This window comes from Copidosoma floridanum, unplaced genomic scaffold (genome assembly GCF_036245765.1).
Source record: "Copidosoma floridanum isolate Cflo_tuat_1 unplaced genomic scaffold, Cflo_Japanese_pri ptg000017l, whole genome shotgun sequence".
Classification (NCBI taxonomy): domain Eukaryota; kingdom Metazoa; phylum Arthropoda; class Insecta; order Hymenoptera; family Encyrtidae; genus Copidosoma; species Copidosoma floridanum.
In genome coordinates this window covers 3,624,174-3,652,152 of record NW_028321894.1, presented here as the reverse complement: position 1 = coordinate 3,652,152, position 27,979 = coordinate 3,624,174, and the positions used below count along the sequence as shown (strand labels likewise).

At 36.0% G+C, this 27,979-nt stretch overlaps 1 protein-coding gene across 1 annotated transcript in view; it reads left to right on the top strand.

Annotated features, from left to right (window-relative positions):
• LOC106644845 (uncharacterized) overlaps positions 1-27,979 on the top strand; it is a 2,208,360-nt gene that overhangs the window by 1,233,851 nt on the left and 946,530 nt on the right. The window contains exon 36 of the mRNA XM_089592443.1: positions 132-298. Within this exon, the coding sequence (XP_089448569.1) occupies positions 132-298 (167 nt within the window). The remainder of the gene's footprint in view (positions 1-131; positions 299-27,979) is intronic.

Here is a 27,979-nt window from a genome sequence, read left to right as displayed (position 1 = left end):
TTTCGTCAAAATAAGTGCAAGGTATAGGAAGGTTTAACAACACTTTCACCTAGTTCTAATTTTCTAACTGTGTATTTTTTCATTATGTTACTAATTTTTGTTCAATACAGTAACTATAAATTTTTTTTTAGCTACAGCTATAGTCAACACAGATAAGCCAGCTGCTAAAGGCAAAGATGAAGCAATAGGTGAAAGCTCACATGTCTTAGAAGATTTTTATCAAACTTCCATGGGAAAGTTTAAATTTTCTATTAAGGATTTACCAGAGCAATTGCAGTATACTTATAAGCTATTTGAGGTAACTTTTTTTTCTAAATAATAGCCAGAAACACATCAAGTTCAAACGCAAAAAAATACTAGTACTCATGATTCTTAGAATACTTTACGAGATTTCTTGCAGAAATCATACAATATTACATATTTCTAACAAATGCTAAGTTTTTTTTGCAAAAAAGTTTTCGTTAAAGCATTTCACTCTAACATACAAGAAGTATTAGTTGCAATTAATGCGTATAAAATACAGTGTGAAACAATATCATTAACAAAATAAAATTTTTTATATAATCTTATCCAAAGTTATCTGATAAACGAAATGAAAGTCACAAACTCCTTAAAACTATGAGTAAGGATGTTTATAGAGTATATAAGGCCTTTGGAAAAATGAAAATTGTTGGTTTTTTACATCCTTCTTCATGTACGAAAATAGCTATTTTCTCATTTTTTTCAATTTTATAAATTAATATTTTAATTTTTGTTGTTTTTGAGAAAAAGTTAAAAAATAATTTTTGTGTTTATAGTCCAAAGATAATTAAGAAAAATTTTCCGAGTCAAAAAAATAATTCGTAAAATTTGCTGAAAAAAATTGTTTAAACAACTTTGGACCATATTTTTGACCTGGCTACCTGGCCAAATTCGTTTTAAAAAGATAATTTGACATAAGATATAGAAAGAAAACTAAGTTAGAATGTTTTCTCCAACGAATTTTCCACTGTGATCTGAAGTAATACATTAAAGAACTGGCAGCCCCTGTATTAGCTTTGTCAGATATTAACTAAGTACAGAACAGGAATGTATCAACACGTAATTCTAATTAAAACAAATGTTTGTTCAGAATTTCTGCCGTTTTATTCAGATACTAAATTACAAAAAAGTTAAACAAAATATGATGATACTAGAAAATATTATGCATCCCTTACACAAATAAAAGGAGTTGGAGGCCGTTGATTTGCAGTTTCTTACATTATAATAAATAGATAGAGCTATTAACTTTAATTGTACGTATTAAAAACTGATAAAAAATATATAATTAAGCTATTAGATAGTCAATGCAAAGGTATCCAAGTAAAAAGTTACTGTTTTATATCATTATATTTGAACAACAACATTAGTATAAGTAACTTAAGTTTCTAAAACATATGTGCCTGTCACATGCCAAATTAAATACTTCAGTTTGTCAGAATTATTTTAATTCATACAGTAAGACAATAACTTATAACTTTTTAAATACAAGAACAATTGTTGCATAAGCTTAGACAGCACTAAGACGTAGCACCTTCACAATCTATCAAAGCAAAACAGCTTTTCGTATCGTTTACTCCTCTGGAGGTTATTTTAAAAATATTCAGACCAGATAGCATAACTTTCTCGTTTTGGTGGTAACCTAATACTAATACCGTGTAGGTACAACTTAAATCTGCTGAAACACTGATCTTAAACTACAATGAGTAACAATTTTAAGCATATTTTGTTGTTAGGACTTTCTTTCCTAAATTTGACGTACTGCTCTCTTGAAGAATGCAGTACAAGCTTCTTTAAAACTATTATTTGGTTCCATATTGCTTTCTAATACATTTCGTATCCTTCAAGATAGTCATTAGGTATTTTTTAACATTAATTTAAAAAAAAACATTTTCACTCTTCTAAAGCTCTGCCGATTAAGATTTGCACTTTCAGCTTGTCACTTGAATTTTCGATGCATTATCAATATTTTCCGATAGTTTTACATAAAAAGAAAAGGCTAATGCAGCTTTTTTCGTTCACTCTATGAGTTTGAAAGTAGTAACGTGTGAACCGGTTTTTTACTGTTTGGCAATGTAGTTATAAGGTTATTGGATTCTATCAAATCAAAATGCGTAATATAATGAATGATGTATCAACAATGAATTTTCCATCCGAAAAAATAATGTAAGTTATACAAAGAACATTAGGAAATCTATAAACTTTGTTCAACAAAATATAAATAATAATTTTTATATCGATATATACATCCTCTTTCTATATTATACAGTTGTATTGACGAAAGTGAGTCTCGGCCCCCCCCACTTCCCCCCACTCCTCCCCTGCTATCCCTCAGCACCTCTTGATTCACATAGTTATTTGCTTGTTTTTACGTCATTTTTTATTAAATCATATTTAAGTAATCTCCCCCCTACTTCCCCCACTACTTCCTACTTCTCCCAGCTCCTCCATAGCTCCCCCTCAGCTCCTCCTCGCACCCCGTCCACCACCTCCTCCACCTTACCCCAAAAAATACTAATTTAAAGAATATTTAACCATCTGAAATGTTCAAAAATGTATGTAATTTAGTACGTAAATTATACCTCGTTTTTAGGGTTTTTCACGTCACTGATTATAGGTTCCCTTCTGTCTATTCTCTTACCCTTATTCTCTATGTATCTCTGAAGGACCATTATTTGTTTAACTTGATTAAACTTTAACATTTGGAATCGCTTTCTGGTCCATGTGTACTTGACCTAAGTATGAAATTCTTGATTAACTAAGGACTTTATTTGCAAAAAGACAGAATTCAGGAGCAGATATAATTAAATAGACAAAGATAATTACGCTTTTAAAACTATAATTCATTCTGTTTATTTAATGTTATGACATTTAATGTTTCATTTTCACTCATCTGTTTTTATAAAATCCTTTACACATTTTTCACACATTTTTTTGAAGTGAAAACTTCTTATGGTGCGTTAGGCACTTTTGTGGGTGAGCATTTTCAGCCGTTCTCGCGACAGACGAGATTATTTACACAGATATACTACGCGTGTATTCTTATAATATATGTGTATACTGTACGCGCTCTTTGTATGGGCATTCGTTCGTGCTCTCGCGACAGACGAGATTACATACCTATATGTTTACTCAGAGTGTATAGGTATGCGAGAGCGCTGCATGCTATACGCAGCAGCGTTGATGTGAGCATTATTCCACACTCACAGTTCATGCTTGATCGCACATAGCGCCGCTGCCTGGATCTCACCGCGAACTACTTGGCGCGAGAATTCAAATTCAAAATCGTATGATTTTTTCAGCAGACAGTAGGCACAGAAATTTAAATTCGAAGGAAGTCTTTGTATGTATTGGCTAATTAATGCCTAAAAATATTGGATAATGTTGTATGATTATAGAGATCAAGAGGTCGTCTATAAGAGAGAAAAAAGGTGTTTCGTTCCGAGAGCACGCCAGGACTCAACCAGAAGGCTGATAAAATGCTCCCTGCCTTAGACACAGAAGAGTTGTGGGCTAAGAGTGACTCGATTGCGCTTATATATGAATCGTGCGAGAATTTCACCGCTTGACGGGAGCGAATATCAGGGGCTTGGCCACCTGGCGAGTAGAGCCTGAAGTGCGTGAGATGTGAGACGCCACATGATTACATACATAAATAGTATACCAAGAATTGTTTTTAATTTGAATTTCTGCGCTTACTGTCTGTTAAAAAAATCATACGATTTTGAATTCAAATTCTCACGCGAAGTAGTTCTCAGTGGGATCCAGTCAGCGGCACTATGTGCGATCAAGCATGAACTGTGAGCGTGGAATAATGCTCAGACCAACGCTGATACGCAGTCTTTGCATGGGCATTCGTTCGTGCCCTCGCGACAGACGAGATTGAGAGTTTTTTATCTTAATTTTTTTATGTACAATTTCTCATGTTGCGAGCGCACCTAAAAATGCTCACCCAAAAAAGTGCCCAACGTGCCACGAGTTCAAGTTTTCACTTCTGCCTGCACTCCCGGAGTGCTACTTGTACTTGGTTTTTTTCATGGTCTTAATAAATAAACATATGTCTGTTTAAATTTGACGATATTTGAAGTTACATATTTTTGAGTTACTCAAAAATTTCTTGCTTAACAATACTTTTAATTTTTGATTTTATTTTTGATTCAATTCAAATAAAAATTCTTTTTTGATTCTTACATCTTGATAGAGCAACGTTTAATGGTCCGTGAGACAATAAAGGTTTCTTAATATACAATTCTGAGAGATATTATTATACTTATATTATACTTAAATAATTAACCTTATATTATACTTAAATAATTTTGTTATTTTTAATCTTGTGCCATTACAAAGACCGTCTGATATACTTTAATTTCATATCAACATTACTATAGCATTTATTTTTAATTTTCATTCGTGTTATAAAAGAACTCCTCTGATATTATTAGAAATTCTATTAGAAAATTAATATTTATGTTATTATCTGTTTTATTAACTCCTTCGTGAGTCGCGTATTTTGCTGTTGTAAACTCATTCTCAGTCTGCATTACGGTGTAAGATATGACAGGTAGTACGAAGTACCACCTCTATGCCTTGTGCGGTCTGTTGCAATTTTGTAGCAGTAACAAAGTTGACCACCAGGAGGATTGGTGTCGAAAAGGCAGTAGCAGACGAGAAAACAATTGTAGTGTAAAAGGTGCACCAAAGTGTAAATACTAACTCTTACATTTCTCAAAATATTGTTCACGATAAGTTGTATTACTTATTACGTCACTGACTTTATGTATCGAAAACTACAAAAAATATTTGAAAAATGCACCACATGTTAAATTACTTCAAATAGTAATCCTAAAAACTCTGTTAAACAAAAGGCATCATTAATTAACTTAAAAAATAGCTGAGGACTCATCCATGCAACTACTTTTTTTTACAAACTTTTTGATAAAATAGAAGAATATTTTAGAGAAGCCATTAATAATCAGCTTGTCAATGTTTACAAATATGTTGTTAAAAGTCTTTTGCACAATAAGTCTCAGTTCCCCTGTAAACTACATAAAGAGGATGCAATATCCAAATCTAGCCATTATTATACTACCATGAGAATAAGTTATACGTTAATATAAAAAAAAAGAATGTTTTAAAAGAAAGGAGAGAGTAAAAAGAATTATAGAAATGGGTTTCAACCTAATTTATAAGTTATTTATTTATCATCTCCGTTGTATCTTATTCTACGTATTAGTAGTAGATTGTCAAATTTGTATATAAATAGACTTATGATTATATCATATAGTTTCCATATCTATATTTTGTGCCTTTCTTACTCATACACCATTTGACGAGCATGATCGGTACTGTTACAAAACTGCAACCCGTTGGAGGTGGTACTTTGTACCATCTGTCGTATCTAACACCGTGGTCTGCATTCATAATTACACGAGTAATGTTATTATTTTGTCTACTCAATCAGTTAGTGGGGGGTTGGTGTGCGGAGCACGCAGGGGGGCGCCAGTCTAACTTGTATATATATATATCTGATTGGTGTGCTTGTTAAAAGAAAATTTCATTGAACTTTTTTTTTAAAGATTTAAACTCAAAAAATTGAGTAGAATAATTGAAATTTGTAATTGGGACAAACAGCTAACATTTCCATAAACAATTATTTGATGTCATGTACACTTCGAAAGATTTGTGAGAAACAGACAGGTTTTTATATTCGAAGAAAATATAGGTTTAAAATATAGTTGTATTTAAAAAAAAATATACAATAATTGCTAATTGTTCTTCTTACTTACGGAAGTTCTATGAATAACATAATTAACGATACAAGATAGATAAAAATTGATCTACGAATGAATAAAGTCATTAAAACGACACTGTCCCAATTTGAAGGCAGAACAGTTTCTCAGAGCTGAGTGATTAAAATTAATATTTAGCTAATCTTTACCTGAGGCTTAGGGGCTATCGTCTTTTTAAGCGCTTTTATTACACTTACCTCGCCTATGAACTATAGACTTTAAATAAATATTTTATCAGTAAAAAAAATTAACTAATGATTGTACTTAATTTCATTTAAAATCTGAAGGGTCTTGTTAAGAGAACAAATTTATCATTAAGTGTGGTTAAAAATACAAAAGGGTACGTTGTCACAGGAAAACGAAATAGACAGACGATATACCAAACTGTGGAGAGCGTCGCATGGACTATAGCAAGAGATTCAACCTCCTTAAAAGTAGGTACACGGAAAACTGTTGTTACCGAAAAAAATAGGTTCTTTATGTTAGTACAAGTACATTTCATACTCCTTACCAAAAAAAACGTACTAATACAGGTAAATTTGTAGTGGTAGTACACTTTAAACGACCTTACTAAGTGCAACTATTCTGTATTATTACGGGGGGCTTACGTTGCGGAAATAAATGATTGGCCGACTTGTGGTTAACTTGTGCTTTATTGTGATTACTTATATTCTGGGGAAGCCGCGCGTGTCCTAATATCGTGGGCCTGGTCCTTTCGCTCTCATGTCTCTAGCTGATCTCCTTTTTACTCTGTGCCTTCACTCTCCTTTTCCTATCACTTCTCCTCTCTATTCCCTTACCTTTCGGGCCCAAGCCAGCGGAGGCGCACGCATGGATAGCTATATGCTATCGTACGTAACACGTTCGAGGGTGCGACGCCGATGTCCTTGGTGGCAATTTTCTTCTCTATCTGTATGTTTGTGGTAGAGTAGTGTCTGTGTTATGTTGTTTGTGTTGTATAGTATTTCCGGTTAGAGGAAAGAGGGTGGCTTAAAGCGCTCTATTTTCTCTAATGGTTGATTTCGCTGTATTTGATGTAAATTCATTTTTGATTATTGTAAATGCGCTTCCCTTGTACAAAAAATTTTTTTTAAGATTCTCCTAATTATTTTTATTACATATCCGCTCAAATACACATTTCTTGCTTCTTATTTATGTTCATATGCACTATACAATGGTCTATAGTGACAATTTGTTTTCGTATTACACAAAATTGATATAACTGTCAACTTCATGCTTTTTTTTTGTTTCATTATCAAGGATGTCAAGGGTCAAGGACTTACTGTTTCACTTATTTTTCGTTGTGTTGACATTATTTGTGGTCAAGGATGTCGAGGGTCAAGGACTTACTGTTTAACATATTACTAATGTTGTTACTTTTTTTGCTAATCCTACTTTAAATTTTTATTGACGTTATGATTATTTTTAGTGTTCTTATTATCATTATCATTATTATTTTTACGATCATGTTTTTACTATTCTTATTATATATATATATATTTATATATATATATATATATATATATATATATATATATATTTTTTTCATTACTACTTATATTTTATATTGTATTTTTCGATGTATTCGCTTCAAAAATTTCTGTAATAAAGTACATTTATTATTATATTAAAATGACAAAAAAATTTTATAATTTCGCTTATTTCCTGCTTATTTGTAATACATACTAATATTAGCACTGTTTACTCACAAATGTTTTATGATCGTTGTCGAGTATGCGCTGGTCTTTAAAAAATTTTTTTTGTTACTGATTATACCTGTTTATTCTTCTCTAAGTATTTATTTATTATTAGTGCTATCCTTCTTTTCCATTATTTCTACTAATCTTTCAAGTTGATCCATAGGTTGCCGAGTGGTGTTGCTCTCCGATGTTGTCTTATCTACTGTTCGCTTCCTGTAGTTTTGGTTGTTATCTGTAACCAATCTATAAAACGTATTAGTAAAAGGGGTTCCCCCATTGGAAACGATACTTGGATGCAACAATTGTAGTGAAGCAAGTAAAAATGTGTTGAGTAAATATACTGAATCTTTGCACCCAACGCACTACGGTCAAATTGATCTGTTTATAACTTATTATGTGAATAGACTTCTTTTATTCAGTGGTTATATCTTGCACTCCTTCAACATGTATATTTTCTTTTCTTATATCAAATTCTTACTGTTCTATAGCTAACTATCTTTTTTTGTGTACAAAATGCTTATACTAGTTTTTTTATAAAATACAGCATCTTTTTTTTTTTTTTATTCGATGTTGGTTAAAAATGTTTCTCAGCTATAACAAATGCTTGGTTCTTTCCTGAATTGGGACTGTGTACATTGTTGGAAGTGAAATTTTATAGGCAATTCGTAGGTATTTTTAGGCAACAGCTTGTTAGTTTTTTTTTTCTTATTTCTGTATAACACGCAAATACTTGGCTTTTTTCTCTACTGAGGACCTTATCTTGTTAGCCAATACTAAGATTTTTGGCTTCTCTTTACGTCGTCATTTATTAAGCTGCGTATTTTTCTTTTTTTTTGTGGTGTGTATATTTTCTGTCATTGTAGTGTTGATATTCAGATACCGTGTGGTGTTTCAGTAGCAGGGTTGCTCAACCATTCTGGCAATTTATATTTTATTCTCACTGCGAATTCTTAAAAATGTATCTGCTGAGGATACTTTGACATCTTTCATAAGAGTGTTGACTTGTATTTTTCCCTCGAGCAGGGTTTTTCTCGTATAAATACACATACATGGACTCATGCACAAATTATTTCTTTGATATATATTTCACAGCCATTGTATTTTCTTTTGAGAACTGTGTCCTATAGGCTCTATAATGTTGTATTACTATGCATGTACATGCTGTTGTCATTAGCAGTGTGAAATGCTGCCTTAGATTTCATTGTGACTTTAATCCCTTTTACCGTGGAGGAGACCTTAAATGTCTTTCAAGCCAAATGTGGGTGAGTATTTCCCTTGTTTAATTTTATTTAAGTCTTGTTGTGTAAGACAATTTTTTCTCTGTAATCTCCAATAGACGACTCTTAAAGTTTAACTAGGATCTATCTATTTTGACATTTTGATAGTAGGTAAGAAAGATCAGGAGTAACCATAAATGAGTAATTGACGGATTACAGCCGAAAGCGCGTTTGGTAAAAATTTTTAATCGTAGCTGTACTTCTTAGTAATTAAAATTAAAATGATTTAAAAATAAGATCTTTTTCTTGGAATTTCGCATATCTCACCTCCTTCAAAATTAACTAATAACAATATTCTGAAGTGTTTTATGTACAATTGTAAGTGTACTTGTTTTTTTTTTTTTTTTTTTTTTTTTTTCGACACTGCCTTTCTCGTTGAGAATTGCGAAATATAATATCTTATCATTTATCTTTTTATTTATTTTCCTGTTCGTTGGGTGTGGTGCAGCCAGAAAAATTTGACGTATGTGCTCCCTTCTCTTACTTTTTTTCTTTGCTTTTACTTTGCACGTGCATCTAAGGGCCGTCAAATTTTTTTTTCATTTTTGGACGTATTTTATTAATATTATTTTTTTAGAAAGGGGGTGTTGATTGATTGAATGTCTGTTGGTTACGCTGTTATTTGTTATTTTTTATTTTCTACCGTTATATTTTGTTGTTCTCTCACGGCTTGTCTGAGGGCCACGAAATAAAAAGAGGTTCCTTTCTAATAAGTTCTATACGAACCTGTTGGCGCTGATTTCGTAAGAGAAAGTTACCAATTGTCTTTAACGTTTGTACGTTACGTTTATGTGTGCATTTTTGTGTATCTGTCTACATATTTAATTATTTATTTTCTATATTTCTGCACTTTCGTTTTTGTCCTTTCAAATGCCGAAAGAAGGAAGAAAACACGTGTTTATTCTGTAGTGGCTTGCTCCTTTTCCTTCTTGTTTTTTGCTAGGTGTGGGGATGTTAATACACACGCCTTTTTAATTTTGTCCACGTGTGCTACGCGTGTTACGTTGTCTGTTTGTAATTTTACGTTGTGATTTTTGTAATCTATGCCCGTTATTTCATGTGGCCCCACAAAAAAGTTGTCATACTTCTTTTTAGACGGTTCTTTCAATATGTATACCATTTCCCCTTCCATGGAGAACTTTAAATTTAGTTTGTTGTCTTAATAGTACTTTGATCTGTACTTATTTTGCATCTGCGTCATTGCTGCTAGCTTTTGTAATTGTGTGAGGTTCCCTGTTATTTGCTCTAGTAAGTTTGTATATGTATGTCCTTTTTTTGGCTGCTTAAGGCTTGACGGAAGTTTTGCACGTTGGCCGAATACGAGCTCATGTGGGAAAGAGCCTGTGCTCTCGTGCTCTGATGTATTGTAGGCCAGTGCGCTCAGTCGTAGAACCTCGTCCCATTTTTTAGTTTGACTAACGTATGCCTTCAAATATTTTGTCAGGACGTGGTGCATACGCTCAATCGCACCGTTGATTTGCAGATGGTAAGCTGTGCTTGCAAATTTGTCAACTTTACATAGTTTGGCAAATTTCTTCATAGTTCTGTTTATAGAGTGTGTCCCTCTATCTGATAATAATTTCTCTGGAGTTCCGAAGTATGCAATAAATCTGTCCGTTAGGACTCTCACTGTTTCATCTGCTATTACTTTCTGAACAGGGGCCAGCACTGTATATTTGGTTAGCCAATGCTGTATTGATGAAATGTGTGTATTAGTGCGAGCTGATGGTTGGTTTATTGTTCCATACAAGTCTATCGATATTTTTTCGAATAGTCTGCTTGGAGTGTCAGTGATCACCATGGCTTGTTTTGTTTTTACTCGCACTAGTTGTTTCGTTTGGCATGACGAGCAGCCGAGTACGTATTGCCTTACGTCTGGCCTCATATTTTGCCAATAAAAATCTTTCGCTATTTTGCTATATGATTTATCAATACCACGGTGCTCTCCCACTGCCGACTCGTGATATTCTTTTACTAACTCATATCTCTGATCTACTGGTGGCACTATCAATGTATTTGTGTATAACGTAGCGTTCATTTTTATGCCTTTGAGAATTTCCTCAAACTGTTTGACTACGTACGTCCATTGGTTAAGACTTAGTATTGCTAAGTCTTTTACCAGTCCTATCGTTTATGATTTGTTTACCATTACCAGTAATTTACGGGCTATTACGCATTACTTTATGTCAGATTTCAGCGCTGAATCCTCGAAGTTAGTTTTTGCCTGCATTCAAATAACGCACACTTTCCTTATTTAAGATAGCATGACGTCGCCGACTGCCTTCGTCTCATTATTCATGACTACCGGGTTTATATAGCCTCGCTCGTATAACACGTTGATACTTTCTGTGCCCAGAATATCGTCTGTTATCGTGAAGAACGCTAGGTTATCGATATATCTGAACGAGTAATCTTCGACTTTTCTCATTTTTTGAAATAGGGTGGGGCCTGTGTTGCCTTGCGGGGCCTATGGAGAGGTATGTCGCGTGGCTATCGTGTCCTACATACTCTATACTTTTTCATTGGGCCCGCTTTGTCAAAAATTTTTCTCTCCTCACCGGTAATATCGTCGCTATCTTCTATCAAAGCTTTGTTTAGGCCCCAGTCACTATCCGCTGAGAGAGAGTCTCGTTTGGTGTAAGTGTTCAATGGTGGTGGAGGTTAAAGCGGGGGAATGATGTGCCCTGCATTAGCCTTCTCTATTTCTTTCTCTCTCTCGCTTTCTTCTTCGCTCTACATATCCCATGCACTCTGTTCACCATTTTCTCCGTCTATTTTGTTAACATATTGTTTGTTGCTGTCTTCTTCAAGATTTTCCTCTGTGTTATCTTAAGATTCCTGGTTATTGGTGTCGTCCTCTTGATTTGCATTATTATTTTTAGGTGAGGCGTAGCTATTTGTTTTCTCTACAAGGGCTTGGTAGTGCTGGCTTTCAAGGTGTACGTGCTTGAATTCTGCGTCCTTTCCCCCATAAAGTGTTGGTATACTGTCCTTCCAGGTGTCACTTGTAGGTGTATGCATATGTTTACTGCATACTGCTGTGAGAATATTAAAGTACATTCCCTATCGCCAAATTCATAGTTGTTATTAAGTATTGTTTTTGCTTCTTTTAGGTCTTTGCATTTATTCATCCATTTTGACTTGCGTAGCCCTTTTCTAAGTTCGTCTGTTGATTCTACCAACCCGTACAAGAGTATTAGGTAATGAAACAGACAGCTCCCATCTCTAGGGACGTCAATCGTTCTTAAACGTTTGTAGAGTTCTGCGCATTGGGTCCCTGATATTCGAGTCTTCGCATCTTCTTCCTCGTTCTTCACGATTGGTATATCATCGCTTTCCTATACGTCAATTTTTATGCCTTCTTTTTCCCTAATGTATTGTTGTTCAACGTCAATTGAGATCTTTTCTCGAAATCGATTTGTTGATACGTTAAGTGTTGATTTTAGATTGGTAATTGGATCTCTGTTATTCTTATAATTTTTGTTTTCGCTGTCGGGCTTTTGTGCATCTGGCAGTCGTTGGCTCACATATATTCGTTTGTTGTCGTTCAACTTGGTTTGGTCATTTCCGTCCCTTGCTTGTCTACCTGCTGTCTACCTTTGGCTCTACTCTCCCTCTGCTGGTACTGTACCCTTCTTTTATATTTCGATCCCTCTTTACCTTTTTTGTTTTCGTCAGATGTTGCTGTCGTTGCCGATTTCTCTATTGCCTCCTTAGCTTTCTGCTCTCCCTCTTTTTCTGCTCTCTCCACAGCCTCACTATTCTGCGCTAGTTGGAATCCCCAATGTTCTGCCAGCTTAGGTTTCCTCTGTGTTGGTGACAGTGAATTGTAATGAGCAATAATAATCTCTTCCAAGTTGTGTGAATGATCGAGAGTATTAGAAAAGTCTGAAATTTTCCTATAAAGTGTATCCAATTGACGTTTGCGAGTTTTATGTCGTAGTTTTAGTTTAAGTTCCTGCGGTACCTTCGTTTATCAATGGTGTGCTCGTTGTTTTCACTTTATTTTCCATATTTTTTTCTTTGCCTGTATACGCTTTTTTTTTGTCTGCTAGTCGTTGCGACAAAAGTTTCTCTTTGTCGCTTATCGTTGTAAGCTTGTCTTTTTCGTCTTATTTTTCGGTTTTTTCATCATTTCCTGTTTTCATCCTGTGTCTGTATCACTGTGACTTTTAGTGCTTGATATGTAATCGCTTCCTCTAAGTCCTCTGGGCTTCTTTTTAATAACTTTCTTATCTGACTTCTCTAAATTAGATGTTTCTTCTTTGACTTTCTTATTCTTTCGTATTAGATTCCTCAGTCTCCTTCTACGGATTTTATATAGGCATGCCGGTGGTGCGTTCACGTCTTCGTGGTTGTCCCTTTCCTGTTTTTTTGCTAGCTCATGCAGCCTACAGCGTGGTAGTTCTGGGTTGTCCTTCCCTTCTTTTATTATTGGGTTACAAGACAGGGCATCTGCTGCCTTGTTTATTAGTTCAGGTTTGTAAACAGCATCAAACTTGTATCCTCGAAGTTCTGCCTTCAACCTTGTAAATTTTAAATCCAGCTTTTTTAATGAAACTTGAGTGGTACTTGGGCAGATTTTGAGCAGCGGTACTTGGGTGGTACTTGGGCAGCACTTGGGCCGTACTTTGGCGGTACTTGGGCAGGATGTAAAAGAGCACTTAGGCAGTACTTGGGCGGTACTTGGGCGGCACTTGGGTGGCACTCGGGCCGTGTTTTGGCGGTACTTGGGCAGAATGTAAAAGCGGCACTTGGGCGGTACTTGGGTGGTACTTAGGCGGCACTCAGGCGGCACTTGTGCCGTACTTTGGCGGTACTTAGGCAGAATGTAAAAGCGGCACTTGGGCGGTACTTGGGCAGCGCTTGGGCTTAACTTTGGCCGTACTTGGGCACAATGTGAAAAGCGGAACTTGAGCGGTACTTGGGCAGATTTTGAGCAGCGGTACTTGGGCGGTACTTAGGCAGCACTTGGGCCGTACTTTGGCGGTACTTGGGCAGAATGTGAAAAGTGGCACTTGGGCGGTACTTTGGCAATACTTGGGTACAATGTGAAAAGCGGCACTTGGGTGGTATTTGGGCAGAATTTGAGCAGCGGCACTTGGGCGGCATCGGGCTGTACTTTGGCGGTACTTGAGCAGAATGTAAAAGCGGCATTTGGGCGGTACTTGGTTGACACTTGGGCGGCACTTGGGCCGTACTTTGGCGGTACTTGAGCAGAATGTAAAAGCGGCACTTGGGCGGTACTTGGGCGGTACTTGGGTGGCACTTGGGCCGTACTTTGGCGGTACTTGGGCAGAATGTAAAAGGGGCACTTGGGCGGTACTTGGGTGGTTCTTAGTCGGCAATTTTTTTGTACGATTAAAAAAAAAAAAAAATAAATAAACAAAAGTAAAGATTTTGTGATTCAATTAATAGAACATTTCAGAGGAATATATTTTGATTTATAAACTTTTAATAAACTTAGTTTTAATTTATACAAATTGTTGTTAATTTGAAATATTTAATTTTTTTTTTTTTGGATTTCTTAAACGATTACATAATTTTGTCAGTGCTTGTCGGTAATCTCTAATTGTAAGCTTCTCATCAACGTCATCATTCTCATCTTTTTTTACGTATTCTGTAAGAATTTTATATGGTTATACTTATCTTTTTTAATGTACATTATATTATAGAGTTGCATATATCTTACCAAACACGGTATTGTATATATTTTCGGGTATTTTTAGAAATCCGCTTTTGCCAGTGGGAGTCATATTCTTTAGATCATCAGGCCCAATAATTAACATTATCAATTTTCTTGCTACGTCGCTTTTTGTTTTTGATTTCTTAAGAATTCTCAATAAATCTTTCTCATCAACTTCCACTGAACAATTTCCAAGCAGTTTTACCTATTCCGCAATAATAAATTACATTACAAGGGAGGGAACTCACTGATGCACTTCTGTCGTTAAAGGCAGCTATGAGAGGATAAATATAAACTCAATGTATAGTATTTTTGTTGTTGCTTTGACCAAAACTTCGTGGCTGATTGGCTATCAAAATCATCAAAAACAATTGGATTGTTGCTTATAGTGGGTTATATTTAAGACAAAATTAGAGGAATTGTATTATTCGCTAGCATTGAAGACCCATGCAAAGCAAAGGTTTTTAGTTAGTGGATGACGACAGTCCCGAAAAGTGAAATTTATAAGCTCTGACACTTGCTCTATATAGATGTTAATGTAACTAATGCTATATCTATTAATCATAAATAATTCTTACTTTGTTCTGTCCAATTTGGTCACTACGTTTATCAACAGTAACAGCCTTCTCAGATGTTAAAGCATCTGTAATGTAAGTTATGATAATTAAATTTTTAAATATTTATAATTGATTAGTTTTTATTATCATTTATAATCATGATTAATGTTATTAAACAAATAATTGGTATGTCTAGATTGGGCCTAGCATAGGTTACACTTTGGCTAAGTTATACCATGCATCAACGGTAAGAATACTATTTTTTACCTCAAAGCGTTTTTCGAGACCATTTCACGTTGACTGAGCCATCTTTAAAAATAATCATGATTTGCCATATAAGCGCCATTTAACCAGGGCTAGCTTACTGATCTTTGGGTTCCTCGGGCCACACTACAGTTCAGATGGTTATGGCGCTTATATAACGAAAACTACTATTTATTAGGATTTTGCATGTATTTATAATATGTAACCCATACCTGTTTCCATTGTTGCTCCTGAACCACTATATTTATCAGCTGAAACAATATAAAAATATTGGATGAAGTAAATGATATAAATCATATTAACATATGTACAAACAATTATTACTTTGTGTTGATTTAGTAGCCTGCGTTATTTTTTTGGTCAGTTCTGTGTAATTATATTGTTCAGCTATAAAAATGCAATGTATAATTACACAATACGGTATATAATATTAGTTGCATTAGAATTAGTAAAGAAATATACTTTGCGTCGATTGATCTATCATCGAATTTTTTTTTCTCGACCCATCTTGTGACGAGAATTTATCTAAAAAAAATTGTTCATTTTATAATACGTAGAACATTACTTTACTTTGCTTTGGATGCGAAGTTTGTACTTTGCATCCTTGTGTTAAAATGTACTGTAATTGCAAAAAGAATAGATTTTCTTACCTGGTGCAGAGCCATCTGGATGAGCAAAAGTTCCATTAGGCAAGACAACCAGCTGTTGCAAATATCGTTTATCATCTATAAATAAATGTAAAAAATCATATTGAATAACATTATAAGAAACAACTTACTAGAAATGGGCATTTTGTCAGAGTATATTCTAGTCTTTACAGTAAAACTACAATTTAACAATTTAGTTTTTGTCTCGGGACCCACAAGATCAAGAGAACTAGACCGAGTAGAACAGGCAGCACAAATAGGCTTGAATTGTAAAAAATCTCTCAAGTATGATGTCGAGGCTGTGCGCAGGACGGAGGTAAGTAAGCAGATAACCATGAAGTTTATTCTACAATACAAACTTAAGACAGAATAATTCTTGTAGACTGGAGATATGTGCTCCCATTTACATGTCCCCCTAATGAAGCGCGAGGCAGCATACTAGCATTGCATGAGCTTCAAGTTCATCTTAGCTGGTAGTTCCAAAAGGAGAGGAGAACAATAATCAAAAGGCAAGAAGACCAAAGCTTTTACTAGTAGTAGCTCAACAGCAACTTGCTGTCACAACGACCAAGAGGGAAAGGTCACCCCCCTGGATGTCCACCAACCAGTATAATGGCTGACTGTGACCGAAAATGGCAGAAAAAAGGCTATTTTCTTGAATTTCTTGACATTTTGCACGGTGAGGTTAGGTTTCCTACTCCAAAAAAAAATTAGGGCAACTAGTTTTAGTACCTTTAAAGATATTTATACGTTTTACAATTATCGCAGCCCCTAATGGACGTAGGTAGCGTAAAAACGTCTTTTTTTCGAATTTTTTCTAACATTGAGATCACATAACCAAACGAGGTTATGTTTCCAATAGCTAAAAATGTCTGTAATTACTAAATGTAATACAAATACAGTAATAAAAAATATTCAGACCCTTTACGGGCCCCTAATGGCTGACTGTGACCGAAAATGGCAGAAAAAAGGCTATTTTCTTGAATTTGTTGACATTTTGCACGGTGAGGTTAGGTTTCCTAATTCTGAAAAAAATCAGGGCAACTAGTTTTAGTACCTTGTAAAGATATTTATACGTCTTACAATTATCGCAGCCCCTAATGGACGTAGGTAGCGTAAAAACGTCTGTTTTCCGACTTTTTTTCAATTTCAGGAGTTTATTCCCCTTTGAGGTTATGTTTCCGAGGCCTATAAAATACTCAATCTATTTTTCACAACCATAGGTATGCAGAAATATTTATTTTGGATTTCTTTCACCATGTATTACTGAGAGGTGTGGCGCTTAATGTTCGTGTTATACGTATGTTACTCTAATTGTTAGTAATTATGTTTAAAATGGTTAGATGTTGATTTTTTTTTTTTTTTTACGGTATTATACACCTCTTGCCGTTGTGTTATTGGGTTATTTACGACAAAAACAAAAAATTTTTTTTTTGGATTTTCGTTGGGCTCCAACGTTTGAAACTTCAAACACATGCCCAAGAACAGATGAAAGGGAGGGGGAGTATGTAAACAGGGCACACCAAAACTATGACTATTACGCTACTTACGGGCGAGAAAGATAAAGAAAGGACAACTAGAATAGATAGAGAACGAGAGGAAGAGAGCGCAGGAATGACTTGACGAGCAGGAGAAAAGTGTAAGAGAGAGAATATAATCTTTGAGATAGAGAGAGAGATATATAGGGACAGGGTAATAAGAGAGAGAGGACACATCTGTAGAGTATCATGGTTGTTGTTAAAGTACGTATAATATGTGCACATATAAGTATTTGACAAGAACCGGTATGCATGAGAGAAAAAGCCCCTTGTGGTACAGGACGAGCAGGACGTAGTGGACGCTCGCTCGTGGCTTGCTTGGTGCAAGGTGTAGGCACTGCTATGATGTTAAGCGTAGTGTAGTGTATATAATAAAGAAAGATACTGTGTATTAGGGATATCTGTTTGAAATAAACATTGTCAAAGAGATCTGCTGATGTTAAATTGTTAGTTTTCCCCGTAAAACGAGAGAACTCCTACGCAAATCCTCCTTATTAGGAGCCGAAGTTTAGACTAACGAGGGACACCAGACAGATGTACGAGAGAGACAACTTTCAACACTGCATTAGCCCCCCCTTTTTATTTTCACGTGTACAAGCAGCGTTAAATAATGATTTACGTATGTTATTTTCCCGTTGAGAAAAAAAATCAAGTAGCGAAGGTGAAACTTTATGGTTAGAAGACAGCGAAGGTATATTCACTATTCACCACTAGTCTTCAACACTTTTGTAGGATACCATCGTTTCCCCCATTTAGCGATTGTCTCTGCTGGGTTGACTTTCACATCCGTGGTCTTGAGCACATTCCACGTAATTTTCTTGTCATCCCATAGTACCAACAAAAACATGTTGTCACTACCTTTTTTTTTTCTTTATTTACTTTTTTCTAAAAAAAATTACTAACTTAATTCTTATTAAACAATCACAATATCCTCAACTATGTTCTTATTTCGTACTTAGATATTTTTTTTCTAATTGCTTACTTTTTTTTACTGTCAACAGACTCATATTTTAATATAAGAATGTAAATCAAAATATATGTATATTGCCATGACAACAACGTTCTATCCTTTCACATTATTTATAATAATCTCTTATTACCTCTCACATAAATAGAATATAATGTGGCAACCTATTTAATACGCACTTAACATTAAATCAAGTTATAATGTAAAATGAAGTCATAGATTTAAACAGAAATAGTCGTGTAAAGTTTTTCAAATAGCTACTACAATATTTTTTTCAATATTTCCTTTATTCTGCTGCGTTTAAAAGGCCAATTCAAATTGTTGGACGTACGCAGTTACAAACTTTTATTATTGAAAATGTAAAATACTAGCGACTGAAATCTTATAAATTTAACATTTCCACGAAAAATTCTTTTACAAACGCACGCAATGGAAATTGGGCATTTCAATTAGAGAGTTTTATATCTTACAAAAGTCAAGGATGTTGCAGAAATTTTTTCTGAATTTCCTATTCCAATAAGCCAGTTTTACTGACTCGTGAATTTGAAGATTTTGTCTCCTCAAAATAAAAACTAAGAGCCCGTAACGCTAAGGAATATCATGTATCTTGGAGAGGTGTTACATTATCGATTTGGAAGGTGCCGGTTTGAATATATCTGTTGTTTCGTATATGATAAATAGATGCAGTAGCGAAGTTTTATTTGGTGCGTTACAATCTAGATTTTATATATTTATAAGAGCCCCTAACGCTCCTTTTTTTAAAACCCATAACGCTACAAAATGTCACGTATATTTTTGAAGCATTCAGTTATCGACTTGGAAGGTGGCATCACAATATTGATTTAACGAATTTATAAGAGCCCGTAACGTTTCTATTTTTCAAAAATAAAATAAAGTCGAAAAAACGTTTTACGTGCGGATCTAGCAGAGTCCAAAAATTTTAGCTGATTATGGTCATGGACAGTATGAAAAATATATTTTAAGAATTAAAAATTCATTTTAAACTTTTGTCTATTCCAGTCCTAAAATATGCCGGTTTTAGTAGAACGACCCATATATGTATCGATGTGTGCGCATATATAGATAGGGGCAGTCGATAAACGCATGACTTACACTTATACCGCACACCTTAACGCGAGCCAAAAAAAAAAAGATAGCGCATACAAGGACAAAAAGCGACTTAAAACAAAACACGCGCAAGAGCTTGGGAGGTCTCTACTGTTATTTTTTTTCGTTTGTTTTCCTGGGCCACTCCTGATTGATATTTTGGCGAGAAATCTTCGTTGAGTAGCCACATTTTTTAGTATTCCGCAGCCGCAACGACCATTTCGAGGTGTGAGGAGATAGCAGAAATCAACATCATAAAATCTTCAAACTTAAAAATAAGAAGGTATAATTTCAAAAAGACAGCTATTAAGGTGGCTCCAGCGCCTAGTGCCGTATCAAAATGGGGAGACTAAGAATTAATCATTATTTTCTTTAAAATATGGTATAAAATTATCGTAGAGACTGTTGTAAGCCATATTCTACATTTCATCTGTTACTTTAGTGAGTAAATATAAAAAAACAAAAAAGTTTTATGGTGCCCTAATTGATGAATTCTTACGGTACGCTCCTAAGTTCAAGAGTAGTTATACCTATATATATGTACTCTGCAGAATGCAGACAGCTGAGAGCTGACTTGCACTCACAACTGTATACTTAGTCTTAGATTATTTAAAGATTTTGTTCGATAACAAGACACTTTTCTCATGTCATCGAAAACTGCGTAATAATATAACAAGATAGTGTGTTTTTTACACCTTACGGGTTATTTATATAAGTGCAGCAGTAGGTTGCATATCGCGTAAGCTTGCATGTTCTATCCAACCCGTCTTAAAACTACGATTTTGTAATCATGATTTCTTACAATTTTCATCGTCAACCTTAATTTTTTTTTATACGAATAGAAAGATGGGAATTCAAAGAATATAATTTAATTTTATTATCCTCGGTTGGGTTATTTATAATTTTAACATTGAGGCCACTGGAGCCACCTTAAAATTTGCTATTATATTCAATTTCACTGTTTATTAACTCATTATAACATGTACGATTCTTGTAAACTTTTTACGTTTTGCCACGAAAAATTTTTATTTTGCAAATTAAACAATTGCCAATATCTTAAACAATTTTGTATATTGTTCCAAAAAAACGGTATTGTATTTGTCATAAAAAAAACACATTTGAATAAAAATGAACGCTCAAGCTTACTCTTAAGCCAAGATAAAAGAAATTAATATTTTTTGCAATAACAATCTTATAACTAAACTATATTGCATAAAAATGTGTATATCATCTTCATGTACTTGTGCTTCACACTGACAGCACTTTATCAATTTCATTCAAAATAAAGCTAAAAAAAATCGAGAAAGTCACATTGCAACAACCGGCGGAAGCTATGCGCTCCCATTTGTACCCCTCCCTTGCGACTAGGGGTGTGTTCCAGTAACGCTCTCCGACAACTTACCGAAAACTTAATTATGTCTTACGATATCTTGTGTCATGTTGAAGTTGTCGGTAAGTTGTTGGAGAGCGCTACTGTAACACACGGTAGGTGGCCGACGTTGCTGTGTGCATGGGGCAAAACATGGGCTGCGGCTGGCGTTAGAGTTTAAATAAGCTGTACAAGATTGTTCTGTTACAAACATAGTATAATACGTTGGACATGCTTATTTTACAAATTGAATATAAAAATTAATTCCAGTAAAAAATAACTTTATTTAAATTTTATTGTAAGATAAAGAACCTAGTAGTCGATAACGACCCATCAGTCGATCATCAACGCATTTTAAATTACTATATATGTAAGTTAGGTTAGATTTTCAATCCATAATCATAGGACTGATCGAATACTGGGTCGTTATTAACTACTAGGTCCTTTACTACTCCTTAAAATCGTAATTCAGGGATAAAATGCTTAAACTACATAACCACAATTTTTTAATACAGTATACTGTGTATGTAACGCTACAAATATGTACAACAACTTATTTAAACTCAAACGCCAGCCGCAGCCCGTATTTTGCTTCATGTGCACCGCAACGCGACCACCTTTAGTCGCAAGGGAGGGGTACAGATGGGAGCGCATGGCTGATGCTGGCTGTAACAATGCGACTTTCTTGATTCTATAAGATTTATTTTCAATAAAATTGATAAAGTGCTCTGTCAGTGTGATGCACAAGTACATGAAGATGATATACAAATTTTTTACAATAAAGTTTTTCTGAAAAAGTTAATTTCTTGTATCTCGGCTTCAGAGTAAGCTAAAACATTCTTTTTATAATGTGTTTTTTAATGACAAATTCTATGCCGTTTGTTCGGAAAAAAATATGTAAAGTTTTTAATAACACTTCAAAGTTTCGCTCTAGAATATTAATCAACTAAAAAATGATAATTATTTGGCAATTTTACAAATAGCTTTTTGTTGGGCAACTCATATCTGTATTTTCTCGTAGTTACGTTCAAATTGATAAAATTTTGTTTTCTACGTCAATCGAAAATTTTTATTATCAGTAATGGATTCGAATAAGTATCTATTTTGTAGGAAATTTGATGACGAAGATATTCATGGTCGTAAAATTTCTCTTAAAATGATAAAAGCGAAGATATAAGCTAACACGCGGCTGAATTTAAGCAAAAACTCAGTAAGGCACGACTGATATGAGAGAGTAAATATTACTGTTATTGCCACACTGTGTCAAAAGTCGATACTTTTCTGTACAGGGTTTTTGAAAAATGTGTACATCCCATGGGATAAAAGTCTTCGTTTCTTTCTATTTTCGTTTTTTAAATTGTTTGCAATGCAATTTTAAGCCTCTTACAAGATAAAGTCAGGACTATACTCCATACTCAAACACTACGCGGCGCTGAGCTCATTAAACAAAGCAAATTTGCTCTGGAGCAGTGGTTTTTCCTCAAACATCGTACATGTTAAAGAAAAAAATCTAATTACTTAGGTATTATGGCACTATATTAGCCATATTAACCATATTAGCACCCAACAAATTCATTGTTTATCGAATATAGGAATGGCTGGCATTCGTGCAGGTGGAGCGCAGGCATACAACTATCGCGAGTACATGGATATGGTGCTTATGTATGGTCGGTGCCATTTTAATGCTGAAGGTGCTGCGCGCATGTATGCTCAAAGGTTTCGAGAACGCCGTCGACCAGCTCCAAACACCATTTTTGCTGCTGTCAACCGTGGTTATAATGACGAAAACCTTCTTCCTGCGGCTCAACGAGGCCGAGGTCAAGGTATACACACAATACATAAATTTTGATATTACAAAAGCATGAAATATGCCAAAATGCGCACGCAGCTACTCCACGTCAGTATAGAAATTAAATGTGAACAAAGTGTAGTGCGCCAAAGTTAGATGGCATGCGGCAAGTCAGCTGAATTAAGTACTTAGCTACACTCTGTTTCGTAGAAAAACGGGGGCTTGGGGCGCACGCAAGATAAGAACCAGTGGACAGTGGGTACTTGGATATCCAAGAAAGAAATTATACTTCTATAAAATTATATAGCAAATAATACAACTATAAACATAAATTTTTTTTTCATATTATAGTGCACTACGTCCTTCTCTGGGCACTCGGCATATAAATATAAATATTATGGCACAATACAATATAAACAATATGAAGGCTGGTCAGTATAAGACTATGTAGTTTCATCTGTTTCATCGAATCTTCGATGATTTAAAAATAATTTCCTACCACCTACACTGATTACATCTTTAACGTCACACTCACATACTTATTCCTACTCCATATGTAATACCCGAAATATAATTGTGTCTCAAATATTAAGACAAACCATCCTGTAGTACCACTTTCTTGAATATCATAGACTACTATGCGAGTACATGCACACTTTTTTCCCACTAACTGTGATAAACGTCCTTAATTCAGAAAATCACCTCTATCACACATAAAAAAAGGAACCACAATAAAAATAAATTATTGTACTAATACAAAATAAAAAATTTTCTTTTTAATTATAAAATTTTTTAAAAATGTTGAGAAATTGTATAAACAATAGATTATTTTAAAAGTAGCAAATTAACGATAAGTGAATCAATGTTTATTAATACGTAGGAAACCTGCTCTGCTGAAATACAATAATTTCTATGTTTAAAAAAAAAAGATTTAACTAAAAAAATTAGTTTATAAAATAAATTATTTATTTATAATCAGACCAAATCAATAAATAAACAGTGAATTAAAATTTACACTGAATATAAGTTCTGAACCACAAGATAAGTACCAAAAACCGAGATTCTACTGTCGGGAGCGTTCGTAGTAGAGTGGGTAAAGTGCTCGGCTAGTATGCAAAGGGTTTGGTGAATGGAAGTACGTCACGGAAGTACGTCACAGGAGGTGGAGCGAAGGGGGGAGATTCGAACAAAATCCACTTCCGTTACACTTTTTCTCAAGGTCACCAATCTGAAATCGTGCATTTACTCTGTAGGGCAAAACGCGCCTATAGAAGTATAATTTCAAAAAAGTTTTATATTCGAAAATCGTTTATTATTTATAATAGTGAGGGAAGAGTGTACTATTGACCAACTTGTTTTAACTCTCACGACAGACTCCCTTGCTTAATATTCTTTGACTCGCTTATCTTCCCTGCTCTTCTATCCTTTGCGGCCCAAACTAGAAGGGGCGCACGGACGCATAGCTATATGTTATCATACATAACAATTTTTTGTAAATAAGTACATGTAAGAAAATTAAATTTACTTGAATACTCATATTTTTTGTAATTTCATTTTAGCGAACCCCGCTTGCCGCAAATCACCTACCCGTTCCCCTGACTCACTTCCACCTCAGTATTCTATTACACTTTATCATTGTTAGGTCTCATCGTCGGAGTGCCTAGAAACGCGAGAACCGTTCAAAATGAGGAGCGAGTACTTGCTTGCATAGAAGAGGATCCGACAAGGAGTATTCGTAACTTCGCTGAAATGTGTGATTTATCTTGGTCGACAGTACAAAGAATTCTCAAGGAGAATCGATTGCACGCGTATCACTATACACGGGTTCAGGAGCTTCAGGAACAGGATTTTGCTGCAAGGTCTTATGAAATATAGTGTTTATAACAAGTACATATAAGTATATAGTTCAAACAATGTCCTGGACAACCTTATCATAGTATTTTTATAATCATGTCAATGCCAGCATGTTAGACATGTACGATGATAACTTGCAAAGTGTTAAATAAAAAATACTTCTCCTACCTCGGGCGATTTTGAGAGGCTGGTGTGCCCTCGTTAGGAAAAATAGCATTCGCCACATAAGCGCCATCGCTCCGAGGCTACCTTACGTCCCTCAGGCCCTGCTTCGCAGGTTCCTCGGGCCGCAAAATAGCCACAGAGACGACGGCACTTATCCGACAAAAACTACCATTTTACAATGATCAACTGTAATATAAAAAATTTTTCTAATTGTTAGATTGGAGTTTTGTCAAGAAATTCTAAGAAGAATACAAGAGGATCAGAATTTCCTGCAAAGAATACTCTTCTCCGACGAATCAACGTTCGGTCGGGACGGAACATTTAATATTCACAACAATCACTTTTACGCGGAGGTTAATCCAAACGTAATTGTTGTGAATAAGCACCAGCAAAGGTTTAGTCTAAACAAGTGGGCAGGCATACTTGGTGATCGCGTGGTAAAATTTATCTTTCTTTCCATCCCAAGAAAATATATTTACGTCTAAATACGTGAATATGAATATGCGTATGCATTTAAATAAAGATCGGACCAGTACAGCTCCACAACCGTATGACTGCTGCACATTACCACCAATTTTAACGAGATGATTTGCCGAGAATGTTGCAACACATACCAGACGATAAAAGATTACGTATATGGTACCAACACAATGGCGCTCCGATTCACTCGGCTCGGCAAGTCCAGGAAAAGTTGAACATACAGTTTCCGAATTCTCGGATAGGTCTCGGAGGTATAGAAAAAATCATAAAACCAATATTTAAATGTATCGAATGCTCTTTGTTTTACTAAATAATTATTAAATTACCAATAATTTCAGAAAAATACACTTAATCCTACTTAGGCCCAATCCACTTTCCAATCCAATCACTCCTATTTAGGTACCATAACGTGGCCTCCACGTTCACCAGACCTGAATCCACTGGATTTTTTTCTGTGGGGTGCAATAAAGGACCGTATCTATGCAGCTGAAATAGACGATGAGGAACAGTTAGAGTTATGCATAAATAAGGCTACAGACCATATAACCCCTGAGATGGTGCAAGCAGCTTTACAAAATTTCGTACGAAGACTGCACTGTTATATATAGAGCATGAAGGAGGACACATCGAGCGGTACTTGTAGATAAAGTGATCAAAGTAAATACAGATTATACAATAATTAACGAACTTAAGAATTGCATATTATTAAAAATTTTATAATTATTATAGTGCAGCTTTAACCTAGCCAAAGTCCCGCATATATCCTGCTTCATACCTGCTCAAGAGCCATCAAATAACCACTGCTCAAAAAAAAAATATCTTATAGTTACTTATAATATTAGATAATGTATTGTTATACTTCTGAAAACAGAGGATACTAAAAATAACTATGAATTAAACTTAATAAAGACTTTATGGCAAACAATACCAATCAATAAGAAAAATTATTCGAATTAAGTAAAGTACAAAAATAATACTATCCAAGTACCACCCGAGTGCCTCTGCTAAAAATGTACCAAAGAGCCAAGCAAGTGCCACCAAAATACCACCAAAGTACAGCCCAAGTACCATCCAATTGCCGCTGCTTAAATTCTGTCCAAGTGCCGCAAAACTACAGTACAAGTACCGCCATGTGACATCCAAAAACGGCTTAAATACCACCCGAATGCCACTGCTCACATTCTGCCTTAGTGCCAAAAAAGTACCACCAAAGTACGGCCCAAAAGCTGCCCAAGTACCGCCCAAGTGCCACCCAAGTACCACCTGAGTGCCGCCCAAGTGCCACTGCTCAAATTCTGCCAAAGTACCACCGAAGTGCCGCTTTTCACATTGTGCCCAAGAACCACCAAAGTACGGCCCAAGTGCCGCCCAAGTACCGCCCAAGTGCCACTTTTACATTCTGCTCAAGTACCACCAAAGAACGGCCAAAGTACCACCCAAGTACCGCCCAAGTGCCGCTGCTTAAATTCTGCCCAAGTACCGCCCAAGTGCCGCTTTTACATTCTGCCCAAGTACCGCCCAAGTGCCACTTTTCACATTCTGCCCAAGTGCCGCCAAAGTACGGCCCAAGTGCTGCCCAAGTACCGCCCAAGTTCCGCTGCTCAAATTCTGCCCAAGTACCGCCCAAGTGCTGCTTTTCACATTGTGCCTAAGTACCGCCAAAGGACATCCCAAGTGCCGCCCTAGTATCGCCCAAGTGCCGTTTTTACATTCTGCCCAAGTACCGCGAAAGTACGGCCCAAGTGCCGCCCAAGTACCGCCCAAGTACCGCACAAGTGCCGCTTTTACATTCTGCCCAAGTACCGCCAAAGTACGGCTCAAGTGCCGCCCGAGTACCGCACGAGTACCGCACAAGTGCCGCTTTTACATTTTGTCCAAGTACCGCCAAAGTACGGCCCAAGTGCTACCCGAGTACCGCACGAGTGCCGATTTAACAATCTGCCCAAGTACCGCCAAAGTACGGCCCAAGTGCCGCCCAAGTACCACTCAAGAACGGCCCAAGAGCCGCCCAAGTGCCGCTTTTACATTTTGCTCAAACACCGCCAAAGTACGGCCCAAGTGCCGCCCAAGTACCACCCAAGTACGGCCACAGTGCTGCTCCAGTGCCGCTTTTACATTCTGCTCAAGTACTGCCATAGACGGCCCAAGTGCCGCCCAAGTACTGCACAAGTGCCGCTTTTACATTCGGCTCAAGTACCGCCAAAGTACAACCCAAGTGCCACCCAAGTACCACCCAAGTACCACTGCTCAAGTTCTGGCCAAGTACCGCCAAAGTACGGCCCAAGTGCCGCCCAAGTACTGCCCTAGTACCGCACAAGTAACGCTTTTACATTTTGCCTAAGTACCGCCAAAGTACGGCCCAAGTGCCACCCACGTACCGCCCAAGTGCCTCTTTTACATTCTGCCTAAGTACCGCCAAAGTACGGCCCAAGTGCCGCCCAAGTACCGCTCAAGTACCGCACAAGTGCCGCTCTAACATTCTGCCCAATTACCGCCAAAGTACGGCCCAAGTGCCACCCAAGTACTACCCGAATACGGCTCAAGTGCCGCCTAAGTGCCACTTTTACATTCTGCTCAATCACCGTCAAAGTACCACCCGAGTGCCGCCCAAGTACCGCCTAATTGCCGCCCAAGTGCCACTGCTCAATATCCGCCCTAGTACCGCCCAACTGCCGCTTTTCACATTGTGCCCAAGTACCGCTAAAGTACGGCCCGAGTGCCGCCCAAGTACTACCTAAGTATGGCCCAAATGCCGCCCAAGTGCCGCTTTTA